A 21,728-nucleotide genomic window follows, 5' to 3' on the forward strand; every position below is an offset into this window, starting at 1 on the left:
CAGCATTCTCCTCTCTGCCCAAGGAGCCCTGCAGATTCCTCATGCCCTGCTAGCATGGTATGATATTTAATCTACCCTTGTGTCCTGTGCATTGGGTCAGGTGCTCTGCTAGGGTAACTAGTCCTTGCCCTGTACCAAGGCAGGATGTACTTCAGTATGCCTAAATTATCCAGACAGTGCCTAGGCTTACCATGCAGGTCTCCTTTGGCCAGGGGTGGCCAACCTGTGGCTCCGGAGCCACATGCAGCTCTTCAAAAGTTAATGTGTGGCTCCTTGTATAGGCACCGACTCTGGGGCTGGAGCTACAGGTGCCAACTTTCCAATGTACCAGGGGTGCTCACTGCTCAACCCCTGCCCCTGCCACCGGCCCTGCCCCCACTCCACCCCTTCCTGCTCTCTCCCCTGAGCCTGCAGTGCCCTCGCTTTTCCCTCCTCCCCCCCAAGAGCCTCCTGCATACCACGAAACAGCTGATCAGGAGGTGCATGGATGGAGGGGGAGGCGCTGATTGGCAGGGCTGCCGGTGGGTGGGAGGCACTGGGAGCAGGGAGCTGATGGAGGGCTGCTGATGTATTACTGTGGCTCTTTGGCAATGTACACTGTTAAATTCTGGCTCCTTCTCAGGCTCAGGTTGGCCACCTCTGCCCTTGGCAGAGTGTCCCACTGGGAGCTTTCCTCTGTGACAGGGTCAGGTCAGATGGCTATAGGAGAGTAATAGAAGGCAGATATATTAGCCCCAGGCTAAGTAAGTCCCTTTTCCCTGGGTAAGGTAACAGGGAAGGTTTTTTTTTTTTTTTTTTTTTGAAACAGAAAAGAAATTTATTTGTAACAGTTACAGAGATTACAAGAAGATAAAGAAAAACTTAGCAACAAAACAACGCAATCAGAAGGTATAACACAACAGCTTTCAGGAGGGAGAGGTGTTCAGGCTAGCCCAGGCCCAGAGCGGGGGGGCTTCCTCGACACTCGTGGTCTTCCACCCTCCTGAGTTACCTGGTGGCCTAGAGCGGGGGGGCTTCCTCGACACTCGTGGTCTTCCACCCCCTCGAGTTACCTAGTGCCGCGCCCAGGGTCACCGACCCTCCCTCTCCTGAGAGTGCCCGACAAGATGGGCACGGCTGCGGGGTGGGTGGCTGGGAGGGAGGGGGGCACATCCATGTATTATAAGACCCCTCCTAAATAACAATAATGATGGTATTCACAGCAGCTAACGGCTGTGGCTGGCGTCTCTCGCTCTGTCCCTCAATCAGAGGGTCAGACGGAGGGAACCGGACGGGGTCACCGAGCAGAGAACCCCGGACAGCGCCCACCGTTCCTCGAAGGTGTCAAGGGAGTCGGTGGATGCCGCCCAGAGGAACTCCGCCCGGATGCGTGAATGTACTGAGGATCGGAAAACGGCCCTACAATCGCAGGACGCCTCATGAGCCAACCTCCGCTCTCTGGTCTTATAAATGGCTGTCTTAGCCAAGGCTAGGAGGAGGCTAACCAGGAGATCTCGCGACTTGGTGGGGCCACGGATGGGGAGTGTATAGATAAAGAGGTGAGGGGAAAAATGAAGCCAAAAGCGCAAAAGAATGTTTGTGAGGAGCCGAAAAAGAGGCTGCAATCTGGCACACTCTAAATAGACGTGCGCCAGGGTTTCCCTCACGTTACAGAAGGGGCAAGTCTCCGGAACGGAGGTAAAACGTGTCAAAAACACGCCCGTGCTCACGGCCCCGTGAAGGAGCCGCCAACTGATGTCCCCGACGGGCCTCGGGACCAAGGTGGAGTACAGGCTGGCCCACCGAGGTTGCTCCCCCTCCAAGGGTGGTAGGAGATCTCGCCACTTTGTGTCGGGGCGGGACACCAGGGTGCGGGCGTGAAGGGTATGGAGCGTGAGTGTATATAAATATTGCCGTGGTGCAACTTGAAAACCGACCGGTTGCAATTCATGCAGCCGGCTTGCAGTGAAAGGATGAGGGGTGTGTTGGGATCGGCAGGGTAGGGGCCCGATGGAAAGGTCCGGTGGGCCTGGGGTAAAGGATGGGCGGGGTGCGCCCTCGCGCAAGGCTCGGCTGACATAAGCCCGAGCAGCGGGGGTCAAAGCGGCCTCCACCTCCTGAAGCACGCGCCGGGGGGTGCGAAGGCTGGAGAGCCCCATGCGTCGAGCGAGCGTCAGGGGATCCAGCCAGTCTCCCCGGTCGTAGTCCAGGAGGTCCCCGACCCTCGTAACTCCCGCCAGGACCAACCTCTGGCGCACCGTGCGGGACTCCGCCGCCTGCACACGAAGTTGGGGGTTGTGTAGCAGGGGCTCCGTGAGGAGATCTGCCCCCACGATGGCCGCCACAGACCTGGTGGTTGAAAACAGTTTCCAGGTCCGGAGGAGGTCCTGGTAGAAATCCGGCAGCCCGGAGAGGTCTCGCGGAAAACCTCTCGGACAAAGATAAAAGAGCTGCCGGTCATATCGGAGCCCATGGAAGCGGCGTAGGAAGGCGTGCGCCAATATGCTCCACGTCGAACTACCTGCACCATAAAGGAGCCTCTGCAGGGCCTGGAGGCGGAAAACGCGGACCTGAGTGTACAGACACTTCAGGCCCTGCCCTCCTTCCTTCAGGGGCAAATGAAGAACTCCAACAGGGGCCCAGTGCAATCCTGACCAAAAGAACTCCAGAATCAATCTCCGGAGGTGGGACAGGAAACCCGGGGCCGGGGCTAGGGTGTTGAGCCGGTACCAGAGCGTGGACAGGACTAGTTGGTTAAGCACCAGCGCTCTCCCCCGAAGGGAGAGACATCGGAGTAGCCTCGTCCATTTCCTGATCCGCTCAATCACGCCGCCTTCCAAATTTTGCCAGTTCTCCGGCGGAGAAGGGTGCGTGGCAGAAAGGTAAACGCCGAGATAGAGCAGAGGGCCGGCACTCCACCGGATGGTCTGAAGCGCGGGTGGGAGGGAGCTTACCTGCCGCCAGCCCCCCACCGCCAAGCCAGAGCTCTTGACCCAGTTGACTCGGGCGGAGGAGGCTGCTGAATAGATGGCTTGGCATGCCTCCACACGCGCCAAGTCGCCCGGGTCCTGGACCACGAGGAGGACGTCATCGGCGTACGCCGACAGGACCAGCCGCAGCTCCGGCTCCCGCAGCACCAACCCCGTCAACCTCCTGCGGAGGAGACAGAGGAAAGGCTCGATCGCCAGAGCGTACAGCTGGCCTGAGAGGGGGCACCCCTGCCGCACCCCTCGCCCGAAGCTGACCGGTTCGGTCAGGGTCCAGTTGAGCCTAACCAAACACTCCGCGGAGGCGTACAGCACCCGGAGAAAACTCACAAACTGAGGTCCGAATCCAAACGCCCGCAGGGTGCTCAGGAGGTACCCATGATCCACTCTATCGAACGCCTTCTCCTGATCGAGAGACAGGAGGGCGAACGACAGACCGTCTCTCCGCCCGAGTTCCAAAAGGTCTCGGACTAGAAAGAGGTTGTCAAAAATGCTGCGACCCGGGACAGTATAGGTCTGGTCTGGGTGGATCACGTCCGCCATCACGGACCCTAGCCGCAGCGAAATTGCTTTCGCTACGATTTTGTAATCCGTGCTAAGGAGTGAGAGGGGACGCCAGTTTCGTAAGTCGCGGAGGTCCCCCTTCTTCGGCAGCAAGGCAAGCACCGCTCGCCTGCACGACAGAGGGAGGACCCCGCCCTGCAAAGACTCAGCCCAGACAGTGACTAGGTCTGGGCCGAGGATGTCCCAGAACGCGCGGTAAAACTCCACGGTCAGCCCGTCCATGCCCGGAGATTTATTGGTGGGCATGCGGCGGAGGGCTTCCGAGAACTCGGCCAGGGTGAGAGGCAGCTCTAGCCGGTCTCGGTCGCCCACGCTGACCGTGGGGAGTTCCTCCCAGAGCACCCCGCGAGCGCCAGGATCGGTCGGATCCGGGGAGAAAAGGCTTGCGTAGAAGTCACGGGCCCTCCCACACATCTCCTCCGGATCCGTGAGGGGGGTGCCGTCTTCCGCTAGAAGGCAGGTGACGTGTTTTTTGGCCCCCCTCGTTTTCTCCAAGGCATAGAAGAAGCGGGAGCCGCGATCCATCTCCCGAAGGAGGCGGATGCGGGACCGGACAAAGGCACCTCGGGCCCGGTGGTCCTCGAGGGCTCGAAGTTCCTCCCGCTTCTCTCGGCACGCTCCGCAGAGGGACGGGTCCCCGGGGCTGGCGGCCAGGCGCCTCTCCAGCTCTAAGACCTCCCGTTCCAACTGCTCTATCGCTGCATTTCTCCGTCGGCTGGCGCCCCGAGTGTAGTTGCGGCAGAAGAGCTTGGCGCGCACCTTCCCCAGATCCCACCAGCGCCGCACCGAGGGAAAGGCACGCCACTGCTCCCGCCAGGCCAGCCAAAACTCCCGGAAGGACATCACAAAGCTCTCGTCCTCCAGCAGGCTGTTATTAAAGTGCCAGTAGGCCGGCCCCGGTCCCTCCGCACGGAGGGAGACCGTGACGGTAACTAAATGATGGTCGGAAAAAGGGGCCGGCCGCACGGTGGAGGAGTGGGCCTGTGAAAGATGGAAACGGGATAGGTAAATACGGTCTAACCGAGAGCGGTGTGACCGATGGGCCTCCACCCGGACAAAGGTAAACGTGGAAGTGTCATCTGGGTGATGGTCACGCCAGACGTCCACTAGGGAGTGATAATCGACTATGTCTCGGAGAATGGTCGCGGCAGCCGGGCTCGGCTCGGCCCCCGAGCGGTCCCGCTCCTCGAGGGTAGTGTTAAAGTCCCCTCCCAGGATCAGGCACTCGTGCGAGTCTAGGGTGCCGAGAAAATCGGACACCTGCTGGTAGAATTGTGGCCGCTGTGAACTCACTTGCGGGGCATAGATATTAACAAGATTGACCACGAGCCCCTCCAGACGAACTCGGAGGTGCAACAAGTGGCCCGGTACGACCTCAGTGACCCCTAGCACCTCGGGCCGCAGGGCGGGGGAGAACAGGGTCGCCACTCCAGCTTGCCAGGTCGTGCAATGGCTGAAGTATACCCCGTCCCCCCACTCCAGCCGCCACCTATCCTCGGCGGTTGGGTCCGTGTGGGTCTCCTGCAGGAAAACCACAGAGTACCCCCCCTCCCGAAGGTAGGAGAGCACCTGGGACCTGCGGAGAGCCATCCTACAGCCCCTGGTATTCAGGGTTACAATAATGAGAGGTGTCATGCGGAGGGCCGGGGGGGTGGGGAGTTCTCATTGGTGGGGGTGCTCATGGCCCCCGGCGGGTCGCGTAGCAACCCGTGTCCCATCCCATAAGTAAGTAGCTCTTTCCGGAAGCCGCGGGCCCGCTCGTAGGCCGCAGCACCGTGCCTCCCCTGCCCTCTGCCCTCCTTCATAAGGGCCCTTGCGGCCTGAACAAGTTGATCGAAGTCCCCCCATCGCTGGAGAGCCAGCTGTGCCCTATTGCGGGCACCACGGGTGTGCTCTAAGAACTGCCGTAGTGCATGCCGCAGCTCATGGGGGGATGGGGTTACGGTTTCCGGGGTACTCCCCGATGGGGTTCTTAATACAGCCTCGAGGTCCGCTAAGGCGGGTAGGCAGGGTGCGGACCGCCGACGGGGCGTCTGACAGGCTGGGGTTAGTAAATCCATCTCGTGCCTTGGAGTGGAAGGGGATGGCAGGGGGAAAAGCGCAACTCCTAATGAGTCGCAACTAGAAAACGTAAAGACTGCTCCCTGGGGGGGGTCTGCAAAAGGCGGAAAAGAAATAACCCCAGGGGCGGCAGTAGCCTTGCAGGAGGAGGGAAATTGAACCGGGACAGGGGTGGGGACAGGGGCAGAGGTAAGGCCCTGGGCTTCAGGAGGCGAGCAGCAAAAAGAAGATGCCTCCTGAGCAGGGTCGGGGGTTAAGGGGCAAGGGAGGGGGCTCCGAGCAATGCTAGATGCTGGCTTCGGGGTGGTCGTGGCAGCCATGGCATCAGGTGGTAAACCACTTTCCGTGGGGTGCTCACCCGGAAAGGCAGTCAGGGGGAGAGAACATGGGGAAAGGGGGCCTGGGGTGAGATTGCCTAAAACGAGGCTGGCCGGCAGTAAATCATCCCCTCCCTGGGTGACCGGGGTCAAATCTAGGGCCTCAATCTCTGCATACACAGAGGAGAGGCCGACTCCTACTGCCCTGGGGGCCTCTCCGCTAGGGCCCGCCTCAACGGTCACGTCGGGGTTCGTAGGGAGTTCAGGTGGTATCCGGTTAGAAGGGGCTTCCTCCGGGGCTTCGGAGGGGAGGGTCCCCCGCGGAGGGGGGAGTCCTCCCTCCAATGCCAGTCTATCTTCACCTCCCGACACCAGCGAATGGATCTCACTCGTGGCCGAAGCGGGAGGCTCAAGATCAGTACCTCCCTTCCTGGTCTTCCGGGGGGCTTCCGCGTCAGATGGATGCAGCGGGGCTCGAGCCCTCCGCTTGCCTCGCTTCCCCTGGACTACAGTCCAGCCCTCCATAGCGTCATCTGGGGATTGAATAGCAGGGGGCAGAGCGGGGCGCGGAGGCAAAGGTTCAGGGGTTCGGGGGGATAGCGGTGAGGGAGCAGGAGGGGCGGGGGGTTCTCCCTGGGGCGAGCCCTCTCCTGCACCTGGTAATAACTGTGCCACACTCTCCTCCAGAGGCTCTGCCGAGGTGGTTACAGCAAGAGCGGGACTCCCGTGGTCGCCCGGGTGTTGTTGGAAAGGTACCTCTTGGGCCCGGACGGGGGCAGCGTTGGATCGGGTGGGAGGAGGGGTGGTTTCAGGTGCCGGGTGGCCAGGGGTGTCGGCAACGACAGGGCCGATATCCTGCCGGGTCTCGGGGGTCTCAGGTGCCCCTCTCCCCCGGGCCAAAGGGCAGTCCCTGCGGACATGCCCCGCCGAGCGGCAGAGGTAGCACCGGGCCTCTCCGGTGGAATAAAAGACCCTATAGCGGGCTCCCTGGTAGGGAACTAGGAAGGACCCCTCAAGCGCCTCTCCGTCACGCACCCCCGCCGGCAGTGAAATCTGCACTTGCCGGCGGAACGAAAGGACGTGACGGAGGGCGGGGTCCTTGCAGCCTAACGGGAGAGGGCTGATAGCAGAAACGAGCTTTCCCAGGGCAGAAAGAGCGGGTAACAGGGCAACATTAGGTAAAAAGGGAGGAACGGAGGTGAGGACGAGGCGAACGCCCAGATCTTCTAGCGGTTCTAGGGGGATAAACACCCCTCCTACCACTAGGCCCTTCTCCACCGCCTCCTGGGCGGCAGTCTCCGAAGCTAGAAAGAAAACGACCTTCCCATACATCTTGGAGGCCGCCACAATGGCCATGGGTCCTACCACCTTCGCCAACGCTTGCACGTATGCTTCCACGTGGGGCGAGGCGGGCACCAGGAGGCAACGGACACCGTGCTTCCTGGTCAGGGCAGGAAGAGGGCCCCGGGCGCTAGTGATGGTAGCGGGGGTAGTGGGTGGGCGAGATGAGGAGGCGGCAGGCGAGGGGGAGCCTGCCGCCGCCCGGGCATACGTCCTGGGGGCCGGGGGAGGGACGGTCGCAGAGCTGGTGGAGGGAACAGCTGGGAGGGGTGCCACGATCGATGATGAGGCCACAGTGGTGGGGGCGGCCTCTGCCATGGAGGGCCCAGCGGCTTTAGCGGGGCCCTTTCCTTTCGGCCCGCCCCGACCTTTCCGTCGAACTGGGGGGGGGTTCCTAGAATCTAATGGGGCAAGAACCAAAGCAGCAGTAGTAATTGCCCCGGTGCCTCCCACTGCCGAGGCCCCAGCGGGGGCGGGGGCAGGGGTTCTAACAATGGAGGCGGTGGGAAGATCTTGAGGGGTGGGCAGGGGGGTAGATGGGGAAGGGACAACCAATTTCGTTGGAGGGGCCTTGCGTCTCTCCATCTCTGCCATTGTAAGCAGGGAGAGACAGGGAGACACCGGAAGAAGGGGGGGGGGCAAAAATCGGGGTCCGGTAGTAGGGGTAAACTATGGGATAAACAATCCGGGGGGTGGGGGTGGAGGGAGGACGACCCACCACAATTGTCCAAAGAGTCTCGTTTGGTTGGTTGTTATGTCCGGTCCGAAAGGCAAAGTCCAAAGCAAACAGCTGGATCCGAAGGCAGATGGCAGATCGCCAGCAGGGACGAGGCAGCGGGGGCCGTGATAGTCGTAGTAGTGGTGGGGGGGTTGGGGGCACCGGTGGATCTGGGGGTAGCTCCCTGCTACACCCCTGTGCCGCCACAGACGCAGCTGGAACGCAGTCAACTCCCCCCCCCGAGGGTATAATTCAAAGGAAATCCCTCAGTCTTACGGCTTCTCTCCACGATGATTTATAACTGCTCGGGCGAGTTCTCCGGCCTCTGGCATCTGTTGCAGCTGTTGGCTCTGTCCCAAGGCTCTCGGCAGCTAGGAATGTTGTAATGATAAGAAAAAAGTCCAGGCAAAAAACAAAACGGCTGGGTCTGGGGGCGTCCACTCCCCTCTCTGGACAGCGGGTCGGCAGTCCTCCCCCCCTCCTCTGGGGGTTTCAATTAAGCAAAGAGCAAAGTCCAAAAGCAGGCGTCTGGGGGGGGGTGCTGGCGACCGGCCAGCACACTGACGCAGCTCAGAAAAGCGGGAAAAAACGAAACCAAAAAAACAAAGCGTCCGGCCCAAACGCGGGGGGGGAAACTAAACAAAAGGAAAAGTGTGAAAAATCTGGGCCAGGGGGCTTCAGGAAAGAAAGGAAAGCAGATAGCTCAGGAGCGAGCGAAGAAACGATTCCGTCTCCTAACAGGGGAGGTTCCAGAACAATTAGGAACTTTCTGGAGACAATTAAGGCAGGCTAATCAGGGCACCTGGGTTTTAAAAAGGAGCTCACTTCAGTTTGTGGTGTGCGTGTGAGGAGCTGGGAGCAAGAGGCACTAGGAGCTGAGAGTGAAAACACGGACTGTTGGAGGACTGAGGTGTACAAGCATCATCAGACACCAGGAGGAAGGTCCTATGGTGAGGATAAAGAAGGTGTTGGGAGGAGGCCATGGGGAAGTAGCCCAGGGCGTTGTAGCTGTCGCACAGCTGTTCCAGGAGGCACTCTAGACAGCTGCATTCCACAGGGCCCTGGGCTGGAACCCGGAGTAGAAGGCGGGCCCAGGTTCCCCCCAAATCCTCCCAACTCCTGGTCAGACACAGGTGGAGTCCACCTGGACTGGGAATTCAGAAAAATGGCCAAGCTGAGGGCTGCCGTGAAGCTCCAAGGTGAGCAAATCCACCAATAAGCACAAGACCCACCAAGGTAGAGCAGGAACTTTGTCACATTCCCATTTAACAAGCCTACTCCCTGCTGGTGTTATATTCTCATCTTATTTTCTCATCAGCCATTAGTGAGAATAATTCATACCTTCCTTCCCGCCAGCCCTTGCTACTTGGAATAGTCTCCCATCCCAAGCGTGCTCCCTTGTTCTTCTTCAAGTTTCCCCAGGTTGACTTCTCACTGGCCTGGTCTGCACTAGAAAATTGTCATGTTCCGTATAGATTGTTCTCACTAGCATGCGTCTAACATGCCTTACATCCAACCAAGAGTCAGGTCTCAATCAGGTCCTGGTGATGCTACAAGTTGTGCCAGGTGCCCTAGGCCTCCCACCAGGATCTATCACAACCGCAGATGAACTGACAGTTCAATCATGTTATTCTCCTTGAGGAAGGAGATCAGTATCATGTTATAGCAATCAAGGAAAGTTAGTCCTCCCCAGGCGATCCTACCATGCCTTGTGTACTGTAGAAGTGGCCTCTCCTCACACCAGACCTGAGTTGCTGGGTATTGTAGGCTCCAAACAGGCTGTTTGGAAACTGCCATGTCCACTTATGCTGCTATACAAGTAATAGATCGACCCATGTCCTCTTGGTAATCTTTCTTTCTAGAGCTGCTGCCCTTTCTTCTGGCTCCCCTCACTCTTTCCTCCTGCCCCACAGGCCTACCTCTAAGCCCTAAGGAAGGAAGGTTATTTTCCAGACATTTTGCTCTCCTCTGAACTTTCCCCCTTTGTTTTTCTGTAAACTAGGAGCCCATCCCCGTAGGCCATCCCTGTCCAAGGCAAAGAAAAGCAAGCTGCTTACCTCACGTGTTTCCTAGCTGATGTTCCTATTACTAGATCTCAATATGGCATTTGTGACAGCATTGTATTGTTGGCTCATTCAATTTACCCTTCATTCTCTCACCTTGAGTCTCCTCTGAGGTCTAGTTTCCCAGCCACTATCTTCTATTTGATTATTTCTTCTTAAATGAATCGCTTGTCTTGTCTTTATTGAAACTAGTCTTTTCTTGTAGCGACACTTGGAATAAGCAGGAATCCTATCTATCTAGGCATTTATACCATTATCTCCATGGTACCTAAGCATCTCTGTCTGCAACCGCAACAACATTTGTATCAGTCCATGCATTACTATCTCTGACTATTATGAAGAGTGAGTCTGAAGGGTAGGAGGGGCTCAACATACACCCTCCTAGATCCTCTGTCCCTTACACTTCTGAGATTTTTTGCTTTTGGGGGTTTATATTCCTGACTGGTAACCCAGGCCCTGAACGCTTACTGAAGTTCAGACCACCTCTGGCCTTCCTGCTGTCTCTTTTTCCTTCGGTAGAACCTCTCTAGACCAGCGGTTCTCAAACTTTAGCAATCGGAGGACCCGCATTTTAATTTTTTTCGCAGACCCCAAGCCCTGCCCCCACTCCACCCCTTCCTGCCCCTGCTCCACCCCAGGCCAACCTCTCTCACCCCCTCTCCCTCCCAGTGCCTCCTGCACGCTGCTGAACAGCTGTTCCTCGGGGTGCAGGAGGCACTGGCAGGGAGGGGGAGGAGTTGATCAGTGGGGCCGGCGGACCCCCATGGGTCCGCAGAGCCCAGTTTGAGAAACGCTGCTCTAGACCATTCCATATCCCCTAAGTTCCACCACTGCCCTGGGAAGCATCCATCTGACTGGTTTATACCATATCTTAAGTCACTTTGGGTATTCTGACTCAGCAGCTCCCACATTCTTATTGTAAGTCACCAAAGGCCTAGCCAGCCAGGTCTCCTTTCAAAGCAACATGGTTCTCTGGAACCAGTCACTTTTCTTCCCCTACCCAGCCCTTATTTCTCTTCGTTTCCCAGCAATGGAGGAGCTCCCTTCAATTTGTAGATCCAATTTTCTCTCATGTAATTCTTCTCTGCCCTGTGAATTGGCTTTTCACTGATACGTTTCTGCTCAATTTGGAGAGGATTAGGAAACTTCTTTCACTCTATCAGTCCTATTTCTGGCCTCTTCTTGTTATCTGGGAATATAGGACAGCGGTCGTGGAGGAAGAGTTTTCTTAACAGGCAGAGGGATCTGCTATGCGGTCCCACTGCTTCCTGTCTCCCTACCATGTTCTCACAGGTGCAAGCAGATAAAAGTTCTACTAACAATTAGGGCTGTCAATTAATTGCAGTTAACTCATGCGATTAACTCAAAAAAATTAATCACGATTAAAAATATGAATCGCAATTAATTGCACTGTTAAACGATAGAATACCGATTGAAATTTAATATTTTTAGTTTTCTACATTTTCAAATATAATAGATTTCAATTACAACACAGAATACAAAGCATACAATGCTCACTTTGTATTTTTTATTACAATTATTTGCACTGTTAAAATGTTAACAAAAGAAATAGTAATTGAAATCAATATATTTGAAAATGTAGAAAACATTGAAAAATATTTAAATAAATGGTATTCTATTAACAGCGCGATTAATTTTTTTTATCGCTTGACAGCCCTACTAACAATGTCTCCTTGTTACTTCTCCGTTTGTCACCAGACAGCTACAGAATTTTCTTTTCCAAATATTATTTCTTCCTTGCTTTTCAGCGGGAGCTTTCTACACTGAACATAAATCTGTTGGGTTTGACATTTTCAGCAAGCGTGCATGCATAACAAGAGGGAGGGAAGTCTACATCTGACCCTTCTAAGCACGAAGAGCAGAGCCACACACCCCCAGCTACAGCACTGGAAGGCAGTCAGGGCAGTTCACCCCTGCACTGGCTCAAAGGCCCTGGCCTAAGAAGCCCTCTACAAGAGCTAGCTATATAACCCACACACACAGGGGCCCTGGTGCAAGGACTGCTCTGGGCAGGACAGGAGTAGAGTGGGGGCATGCGGGGAGTTTCCAGGGTTGTCCTGTGCCCCAACAATTCTGCCCCCCTGCAATAGTCTATAAGGCTACAACAGGGTACAAATCAGGACCGTCCTCAAGTCTGCTCCAGCCTGCAGCAGTGGCCAAACCAGTCCCCAGCAGTCCCTCAACAGGGGAGGCACAAAATGTCTCCCTGCCTCGTTCCAGTGCGGTTGCTGAAGCAGGTGTGAAAGTGGTCCATTGGCTCACTCGGGCACGTTGTTCCAAGAGGTCTGGAGGACAGTTACTGCTTCACCCTTTGAGAGGAAAGAGCAGGCACTCCTTTTGCACCAAGGCAGCTCAAGACACATAGAGAAACACATCTCATCTAGACAAGGTAGCATGGATAGTCAGTGTGTCTGACCTCAGAGCCAAAGAGGAGGAGGCTCCTCAGACCCACATGAGGCTGTATGCAATCTTTCCCCAGATGTGTAGCGAAGACCTTTCTAAGAATCAGACTGGGTGTACCAGGCCTTTGTGGCCGCTTGCTGGAGGTCCCACTGCTCTGCTGCACCCTGCCTCGGGAAACAATTCTCTGAGAGGAAAAGAGCAGTGAGTATTAACCCTGCAGGCTTGCCTAGAGCAACATCCTGGGAGCAGTGATTTTGGGAACCATTGAGATCTGGTCCTCCAGCAACTGGAAGGGATATCAGCTGGGAATCAGCAACAGCCAATCTAGGTTCACGAGGCTGAAAAAAGGAGCTGCCTGCTGCTAGCTCTTGGCAAGAGAATTTCTGGCTGGAACCCATGGAGTGAAGCAGGCTGCTCCCTAGCCCACAGCCAAATGAACCTGGTTGGGCCAGGACCAATTGCTGGCCACAACAGGTGACAGAAGTTCAGGAGGAACCCTGCAAATTTAATTCTGGAGAAGAATTTAAGCCCCAGAAGGGTAATGAACCATTTGATTTACAATTGGTCCTAAAGGGCAAGGAACTTCTTGCAGGGTAAAACAAAGTCAAAATAGAAGGGGTTTGGACTGTGATTCTCACCTGGAGGCGTGAGCCACAGAAGACCTGCAGAGGGGGTGCTGGGCGCAGAAGAGAGAAGGGATGCTCACAGAGGTGAATGCAACCCACCACACGCAGCAGCAGAGCACAATCCACCTCAGCCACTGTGCACCCACACAATTAGATGGTTACCCTACTGAAACTTGGAGACTTGCCAAGTCTCACTGCCATACGTCTGAGAGCCTGGATGGGCAGCATTTTTTATTCTACTGCGAAGTTAGCTCAGAAGTGCACTGGACTTGATGGTACGTGTGCGCTTCCTGGTGACATGCCATGTGTCCACACTGATTTTGAAACCAGTGACCTAGAAGTGTCATTGGCACTGTTGCAGACCCTGCTAAGGACAGAGAGCTGCCTTTTAGTGGCTTTGTCCTCTTCTCTCTGACAGGACCCAGAAGATAGCAGAGGACAACTGTGCAGTACAACAGTTCTGTTGTCACCCTACTGTTCAACATGTGTGCAAGACCATGAGGGGAGCTGAGTGACTCTCAGCTCTGTCTCTCTATTGCATCAGACTAGGACAGCGCAAGACATAGGATTTATCCCTGAATAACCAAGATTAGGCTTTGGATGAGAAGAAATTGACTGAAGCTCAAGCTAGATAAGAGTGACAATATGCATACACCAAGGGAACAACAGGAGGGAGTCTAAGGGTAGAGCAGCTTCCTTGAGCTTTTTGTTTCTCAGGTTCATAAACTGGAAATCTTTTTGGAACTTGGGCTGCTGCTGAAGGCAGAGACATTAGCAGCGGCTAAGAATGCGTCCCGCCCCCTGCTCCCCTCCCTTCCCCTCCCAATTCAGTCTTGGCTTGGAGGTAGGAACCTCTCTTCCACAGAAAGCACATTACACACCTGTTTCCTGTGATCAGCACTGGCTTCCTATTAATTTCTGTGCATAGTTCAGAGCATTGTTTTGGACCTACACAGCTTCAAAGGGTATGAACTCTACTCACTTTAGAGGCCTGCCTCTCTCATAGTGTTGTACCTGGCTGTTGAGGTTAATTGGGATACTCAAGTGTACAGTCCAATCTGCATTCACCCAGAGGGAATGGATTGTCAGGGAGTGCCTTAGACTTTGGAATTTACTCTTGTCTCTGACCTCTGCCCATTGGTCCAAAAGAGCCTGAATTTATTGACCTGGGGGAGTGGCTTGAGGTGATGGAGAGGAGAAGTTTGGAAAGTGTCAGTGCCAACACTGGATCATTCTGAATGTGTCTGTATTTTTGGAAGTGGGGAGAAGGAGGAGAAGGAGTTGCAGATGATCCTGTGGTTGCAAGTCTGGCCAAAGGGGTGGTGGCAGCAGCAGTCACAGGTCTCTTGTCGACTGCACTTCTCAAGCACTGAACCAACGCTGGTAGCAGAGGAGGGTTCATTTTTCAAAACAGTGGAAGATCAATATCAGCACTCCACCCCCAAGTTCAGAAAATGAGACCCACAGATAAAGCTGAAGATCATGGCAGGTTGCCATGGTAATATGCATTTAGTCTCTGTTTCCATGGCAACTGAAAGATATACCATTCTGTTCCTTTGAAGGATGCCAAAGGTAAATGAGCACTGATTAAAAACAAGAGCAGAAATACCGAGGCCAGAAACTCTTTATCACTCCAGAAGGAAATATTAAAAACAAACAAAAACCCCAGATAATTCATGTGTGTGAAGGCCTCAGGCACTGCACACAGACTGCCTCCCTTGACTGAGGAATAACAGCACCACATACTGATCCAGAAGGCTGCTGTGCCTACTCCCAGATGGGCTTGGGGAAGCTACCTTAACACAGCACTTGCCTCCATGGCTGCACATCTCCCACTGGGATACTCATACCAGCTGTGAACCATTTCTATAGACTTCATTTACACCTACGATCCCAAACCAAATGCAAACCTGAGCTCAAGTCTATCACCTGCTCAGACCTGATCTCCAAACAAAGCTCCACACCACTCCCCTATCCTCAACCTGTCACAAACCCAGACTTGGTCTAATCCTAATCCCAAACACCAACCAAAGTAGATGCTTCCACTTCAGGCCAAAACTCAATCCTACATCTGATACTACATCTAGTGACTTAGGCCCAGATTTAGGCACCTAACTCCCATTAACTTCAATAGGAGCTAGACACCTAAATACCTTGGACTGAGACCCAGATCCTCAAATTAAACTAGACTCCCCTTTTTGTATTAGCATGTTTTGTGTGAGGAGAAAAAACAGAGGGAGACTTAGGTCAAATAAAGGAGTTTTCCATTTAGCTCTAAAGAGGTTAGGTCCGTGGTCACTTACTTCCTGCAGAGATGAGTTCCACAGTCCATTTCTATGAAAGTTCTGTCTTCTGGACTCATGAGTCTCCACCTGTTGGTTGACAATTACATTGATCCAGTGTAATGGGAGTTTATAGTTGCAGATAGAGCAGCTCTCTCAAGCAGCTAAGGCCAACTTCACAGACAGAGTGGAATATCAGGACACAGGACCTTGTATTGACATTGTACATAAAAAAACAGCAAGAGAAGAGAGCAGAACATTGGACAGATGTGTCTACATAACCTGTGTTGCCACGCAGACTGGCTGCTGTGTTTTGCCAATCAAGCCTTCTCGGGGTGCATGGCTTTATTCCTAGATATGAGTTGTATAATTATGCCCGAAGATCAAGAATGAATGGCTCACTATGGCCAGGTCTGCATCTTCTGGCCAGTTGCTCATGATGACTCACTGGGTTGGATCTCAGAGGAAGGACCTGAGCCATTTTAGGGCATGTCCATTCACCCCTGCAGCTCTTTGGAAGTGGGAGAGGAGTACTTGGCGATCAGTGGTATCAAACACTGCAGAGAGGTCCAGCAGGATGGTGTGATGCACTTCCCTAATCTATGGGAAGGGAAAGTGCTTCCACCAGAGCAACAAATGCTATCTGTGCATCATTCCCTGGCCTGAGCCCTGACAGAGATCTAGCATAGTGGCAGTGATTGACTGACTGTCTTAAACAAAGCAATAGCAGAGATGCAGGCATAGGATTTATCTACCATGTCCATTACATTTGCCCTTTCTTGAAATTTTATCTCAGCTTGGCTTCCATAATTACCCTTTTTTTGGTTCTCTTCTCTGGTCATTCCTTCTTTGTCTCTTGAGGGAGTGGGTGGAGTAAGGTGTTCCTCCTAGGTGTGAGAGGCAAAGAAACATGTTCTTCCTCCAATCACTCATTCTCCATGAGCCCCCATGCAGGTCTGTCCTGGTTCCTCTTTTCCCTCTACACCCTTTCATTAGGTGATCATCTTTATGCCAATGACTCCGATCTGCTTTCCCATTCCTGACCTGTCTCACTCAATCCAACCTTCTCCTGGTTATATTATGTTAACAAATACAACATGGACAAAACTGAATTCCTGAACTAGCGTTTCCACTCTCACCATTCTCCAGAACTGTGAACTGAATATCTGCCCTGTCCCCTGGGCCAGCAACCCAGGTGTCACCTTTGCCCCAAAGATTCAGACAGTGTCCAAACCTTGCCACTTCTTGCTCCAGAGGCTCTAAAACCAAGCTTTTTCTCTCTATATACTCAAGACTCACCCAGTCCATCCTCATCTCATTTCCATTAATGCAACTTCCTCCTATCTGGCTTTCCAGACACTCATATTATCCACTTCCTGTCCATTCAAACAACAGACAACCAGACTGTTCTAATTTACACTGGTTTCAGAGTAGCAGCTGTGTTAGTCTGTATCTGCAAAAAGAAAAGGAGTACTTGTGGCACCTTAGAGACTAACAAATTTATTTGAGCATAAGCTTTCGTGGTATGCATCCAATGAAGTGAGCTGTAGCTCATGAAAGCTTATGCTCAAATAAATTTGTTAGTCTCTAAGGTGCCACAAGTACTCCTTAACTTACACTGGGAGCTGAATTAGTCTCCAGCCATCCCTGGAACTGGGAAGCTGCAAATACATTTTTGCCCCTTTCCTAGGACCTGAGACAGGCACAGCTCAGTCAGAACCAAAACTCAGGCCCAAAGTCTCTGTACGTTGCTGTTCAACAACATGACTCCCAAAGAGTAAGAGCGCCATCTAGTGAAGTTACTGAGATATTGCCAACATTACAGGTGAAGAAAGCTGCATATGTGGGTTTCCCCCAGGATTGTGTACAAGTGACTACAGGTAGTACTTAAAGTGTTCTTTAAGTTGCTCAGGAGGCAGCTTCTGCAAAAGGGGGAAAATGGTCTGCGTATAGGGAGCGTTTCCTTAAGCGACAGCACTGAACAGAAAATGAGCAAAGACACGGATTGTGAGGAGTGGAACAGAACAGGTACATTCAGTTTAAATTCCATACAACAAACTCATTGATAGAATGTTAAAGTCGTATGGTTAAAGGGACAACTTAAAATCAAGTCCATTTAGAAAAAAAGTTAAGTAATTTCAGGCTCTACAGTGTCCCAGAGCCCCCTGCCATTTTTGTCATCTTACACTCACTCATACCTATTTTTCTGTATCGGTTAAATGAGGCACAGAAAGGGAATTACCCAAGTTCAAACAGTATTAGAACCTGTTTCTTGTATCAGAGAACAATGCCTGTGGCTTAGTTACCCTACCTAAAAATCAGGGTTAATAATGATCGGCATCCGCACAAGGCTTTAGAGCTCACCTTCTAAGTGCATAAGATTGGAAACACTTTGTCCGAGAAGCACTGTGGTTTGGTAGATAAAACAAGAGTCTAGCACAGAGATAAACATGCTCTTTCCAGCTGTGTTGCAAGCTTAACCATGGGAGTTTAGGCAAGTCTGTTCTCTGTGCCTTCAGCAACCCCATCTACCAAATGGGTTAATGTTAGTCCCACACCTAGGAAGGGCAAATAAGAGACATAACAAAAGAAGGCGTGTCAATTTCAGAAAATTATTAAAGCCACTCAGGGAAGACGTAGGAGCAGAACTCAGGACCTTCTGCACGTTCCCCTAAAGCCAAAGTTGCAGCAGATCCAGATTCAAAATATTGGGGGGGATCACAGCTGTTTAGCAGCAACCACTACAGAGATCAGTACACAGGTAACTCAGCAGTGCACACATGCAAAAACCCTTTTTAGATAAGCATTTAACACACTTAATAAAAAAAACTTACTGCTTGGTATTCAATTTTCAATGGATTAAAATCTGCCCAAATCGCAAGCTCATTCCACGGGAAACTGACACTTTTAAATCCCACGATTTGGCTGTGAGACTATTAAAGTAGGTTCTTTTGTAATAATGGGAAAAGCACACAAGTTCCCTATCCCTCCTGTCAGCTGAAAACAGATGAAGCATTTTGGCTCAAATTTACCAAACATTCACCTTCAGGCAGAGACTAAGCATGGAAAACTTCAGCTATAAGATGGGAGTTCCACAAAGTGATGAGTAACTGAAAATGAAGTTGCACTGGAAACCCCTAGGCCACCCTTCCTACAGCACAGTTGTGTCTGGGCACTACCCTACAAAGGGAATGAGAGATGTGTTTCTCTCCTAAAAACAGAAACAAGGCTAAAGAGAGATTAGGTTATCCATCAAAATTAGGAAAATGCTTTAGATTATTAAATCAAAGCGATGTGCAGGACAGGGTACAAGGCCTCCTAGATGTGACCGCAGGCTCGCCAATCCACCATGCAATTTATACCCTGCTGGCAAAAGTAGAGAGAGTTTAAAAAGCCATTTGCTGATTTGTACCACTTTTTAAAATTGAGTCAGGTGGGAAACAAACCAAATTGCTTGCTTTTTTTTGAGCCCTAACCCTAAAGCTTTAATCCTCCCCCCTACACCCACCTCTCTGCTTCACCTATATGTACCAGTTAGACCAGTCTTCCCCAGCTGCTGGCTGCTCCCTGTAGGCAGGTAGGTCATCAAGAATAAGGAGATTAGTAGAACAAATTGTCTGGGAAGACCCACAGCCAGCTGAAAAGGGCAGGCACCCCAGGAATCCCACAGCCAGTTTAAGGACAAGGGGGAAACAACCATCTCCCTAGAGAGATCTGCATTCTAACCACACTTTGAAAAGCATGAAAAATATAAATAAACAATGGAAACTGATATAAAAAAAAGTCAAATACACATGTACAGGCAGCTCCTGAAAGGCAGTCCCATGTGCTGGGTGGCTCAGGGAGATCAGGGTGGCTCATTATATTCAGCAGTTCCTGGAGCTTCATAGAGGACAGAAGATGCTTTTGTGTGGGATTTAAAGCCTACTTCAAACCCTTGGAGAGAGAGTCGTATAGGTCTTGGCTGCAGACTCAGTTCAGATAGGCAAATGGGGACATTTGCAGTAATTGTATAACAGATTGAGGAGGAGGATTGGGGAAGCTGAGAAAATACCAAAATGAGAAACCCTTGGAGATGATGCTGAGGACAGTCTCTGGCTCAATGTCCACACAAGCAACACCCAAGGAGGAGTCCACTCAGAGTTTGACAGAGAAGGATGTCCCACACGAGCAGCCCTGCTCAGCCTGTGGATTGCTCACCACCTGGAATGAGTTGCGGATCAGCTCCTGGCTGAAATCCACCATTGCACCTTTCACAAAGGCCAGGCTGTCCACATCCACAACAACACGAGCACCACTTTGTTCAAACACCCTAGGAAAGAAGCATATGTGGCTTGTTATAACCCCACAGACAAAAAGGGGAAAAGCACACTTCCAGAAGTATAAAGGAATACACTGTGATCACCCACCTCCTCCCTTCAACATATATTATCACACATACCCTTCTCACCACTTTAGTCCACAGAAGTCTCCCCCCACCATCATACACCCACACCCCTTTATCCTCTGTCCTTGCCTGTCATCAGGATTGATAACTGTGTCCAAAGAAAACTTGTACTGGAATCCAGAGCAGCCACCTCCCTCCACTTGCAGCCTGAGAAACTCAGACCCTTCTATAATCTCCAGCAGCCTCTGCAAAGCAGAAAGGGAGGAGCATTAAAAGATCTGCAATATTCATGTGCAAGCAGACAGCAACTGCTTCCAATCCCATATCAAGCCTACAAGATGCCTCAACAGGACAAGGGCCAGAATCAGAGCAATATGGAAGGGGCACCTGTATGACCTTGGGGAAGTAACTCATAAGCAGCCAGGTCTGCAGCATACCCCTGTCCACCACAGCCATGTGTGGGGAATCCCTCATGCAGCTCATGTGAGAGATGAGGGGGAAATCACTGATTTCCCAAGACTCAGCTCCCATGAAGTCTGCAGTTGCCTCAAAGGGCACTGCGTGTCTGAAAGGACTGTGTGTGTGTGTGTGGGGGGTCATCAGTGAACCCTACGGATGATTACCAAATGCTTTGGGAACCTTTAGGTCAAGTAGCTATAAGTAGCATGATGTTACAGGTATGTCAATTGTAGAGAATTTCATGCTCAGAGCATGCCAGGCACTGCAACAACCTTTTCAATGACATGCACACAATGACACACCATGAGCGCCTTCTAGAGAATTGTACCTTCACACAGCTGTTGGTGAGGTAGATATGTCCCTCGCTAGAGTCAGACACTGGATGCCCTGGCTTAGAAGAGGATGATGCCCACTGCACCCTGATGCTTGGTACATGGACTCCATTCTGAGAAGAACAGGGTGGTGTTCTTACTAGGCGCAGCAAAGTAGGAGAAAGGCTGCTGTAAAAAGATGGGGATGGAAATAGTCAGCAATGCAGGTGAAAAGCACAAAGGTTACTAGAGCAGAGCTCCAGAAAGGAGATTTTGGGAATGCCGGGGGGGGGAAGGTGGGAGGAATTCTCATGAGAGAGTAGAAACAACCTGAGATGGATGGGGAGTGTCAAGAAGGAGAAATACCTAATTGACACTGCTTGGATGTACATATATATATATAGTTAGTGACACCACAGAGAGATTATAGAAACAGGCTGGTTCACAGCAATGGTCAGGTTAGTCTGGTATCGGGTATGTGACAGCAGCCACTATCAGATGCTTTGGAGGCAGGAGCGAGGAACGCCCCAGCCCACTGTGCTGGGCGACCCTGCCCACAGAGGGCGTCCCTGGGGAGATGGCTTGTGCCCTGAACCAGGAGTGTCCGTGTCCATCACCTGTCTGACACCCTGTCTACTACAGGTACCTTAGCTACAGGTGAGACTATTTTGCTACCTGCTGCCAACTCGTGGCCGGGCACCGGGCACCAGCGAGTCCCTGGAGCACCTGCGCATTGTCCTAAGGCGGTTTTCTCCGGCTGGGTCACACCGCGCGGCCTGCGGGGCGGAGCTAACCGCGCCCTGGCCCCGAGGTTCGCAGTGGCCCCGTGTCCCTCTCCAGGGGCGCCACCGGCCCGCACCTCATCCCCCACCGCCGGGGGAACGGCCGGGTCAGGCGCCGAGCGGGGCCTGGCGCTGCCGCCCGCTCGCTGCACGGCAGGGGCCGGGTGCTCGCGGCGAGGCTGCCCAAGGGCCAGGAGAGGGAGCTGCAGGCGCGCAGCGCCAGCGCGGGGCCCCCCCCACACGCGCCAGGGACGGAGCGGGGACCCCGGGCTAGTGTCCCGGCTCCGCCCGAGGCCGGCGAGAGGGCCGCAGCGCTACCTGCACCGAGCGCCGGGACGCAGCCTCCGCAGACAGCTCAGCAGCACCCCCAACGCCGCCATCTTGCACCAGGGGCCTTAGAATGCCCCGCCCACCTCCCACATCGCTA

General features: G+C 53.0%; 1 protein-coding gene across 2 annotated transcripts; it reads right to left on the reverse strand.

The window, feature by feature from the left end:
• Positions 1–13,952: 13,952 nt before the first annotated feature.
• ISCA2 (iron-sulfur cluster assembly 2) lies at positions 13,953–21,721 on the reverse strand. Of its 2 annotated transcripts, none has more exons than XM_074955941.1 (4): positions 21,195–21,371; positions 20,537–20,708; positions 19,879–19,994; positions 13,953–19,674 (listed from the first exon to the last, which is right to left on the reverse strand). In XM_074955941.1, exons 1-4 carry the CDS (start codon positions 21,251–21,253, stop codon positions 19,500–19,502), a joined length of 522 nt encoding a protein of 173 aa, XP_074812042.1. In that variant the 5' UTR covers positions 21,254–21,371; the 3' UTR covers positions 13,953–19,499. The 2 variants fall into 2 exon arrangements, with proteins under 2 accessions (XP_074812042.1, XP_074812041.1); XM_074955940.1 differs by lacking the exon at positions 21,195–21,371 and adding an exon at positions 21,620–21,721 and having other exon boundaries at positions 13,954–19,674.
• Between the last annotated feature and the right edge of the window lie 7 nt (positions 21,722–21,728).

The sequence above is a fragment of the Natator depressus genome, chromosome 6, assembly GCF_965152275.1.
Source record: "Natator depressus isolate rNatDep1 chromosome 6, rNatDep2.hap1, whole genome shotgun sequence".
NCBI lineage: Eukaryota > Metazoa > Chordata > Testudines > Cheloniidae > Natator > Natator depressus.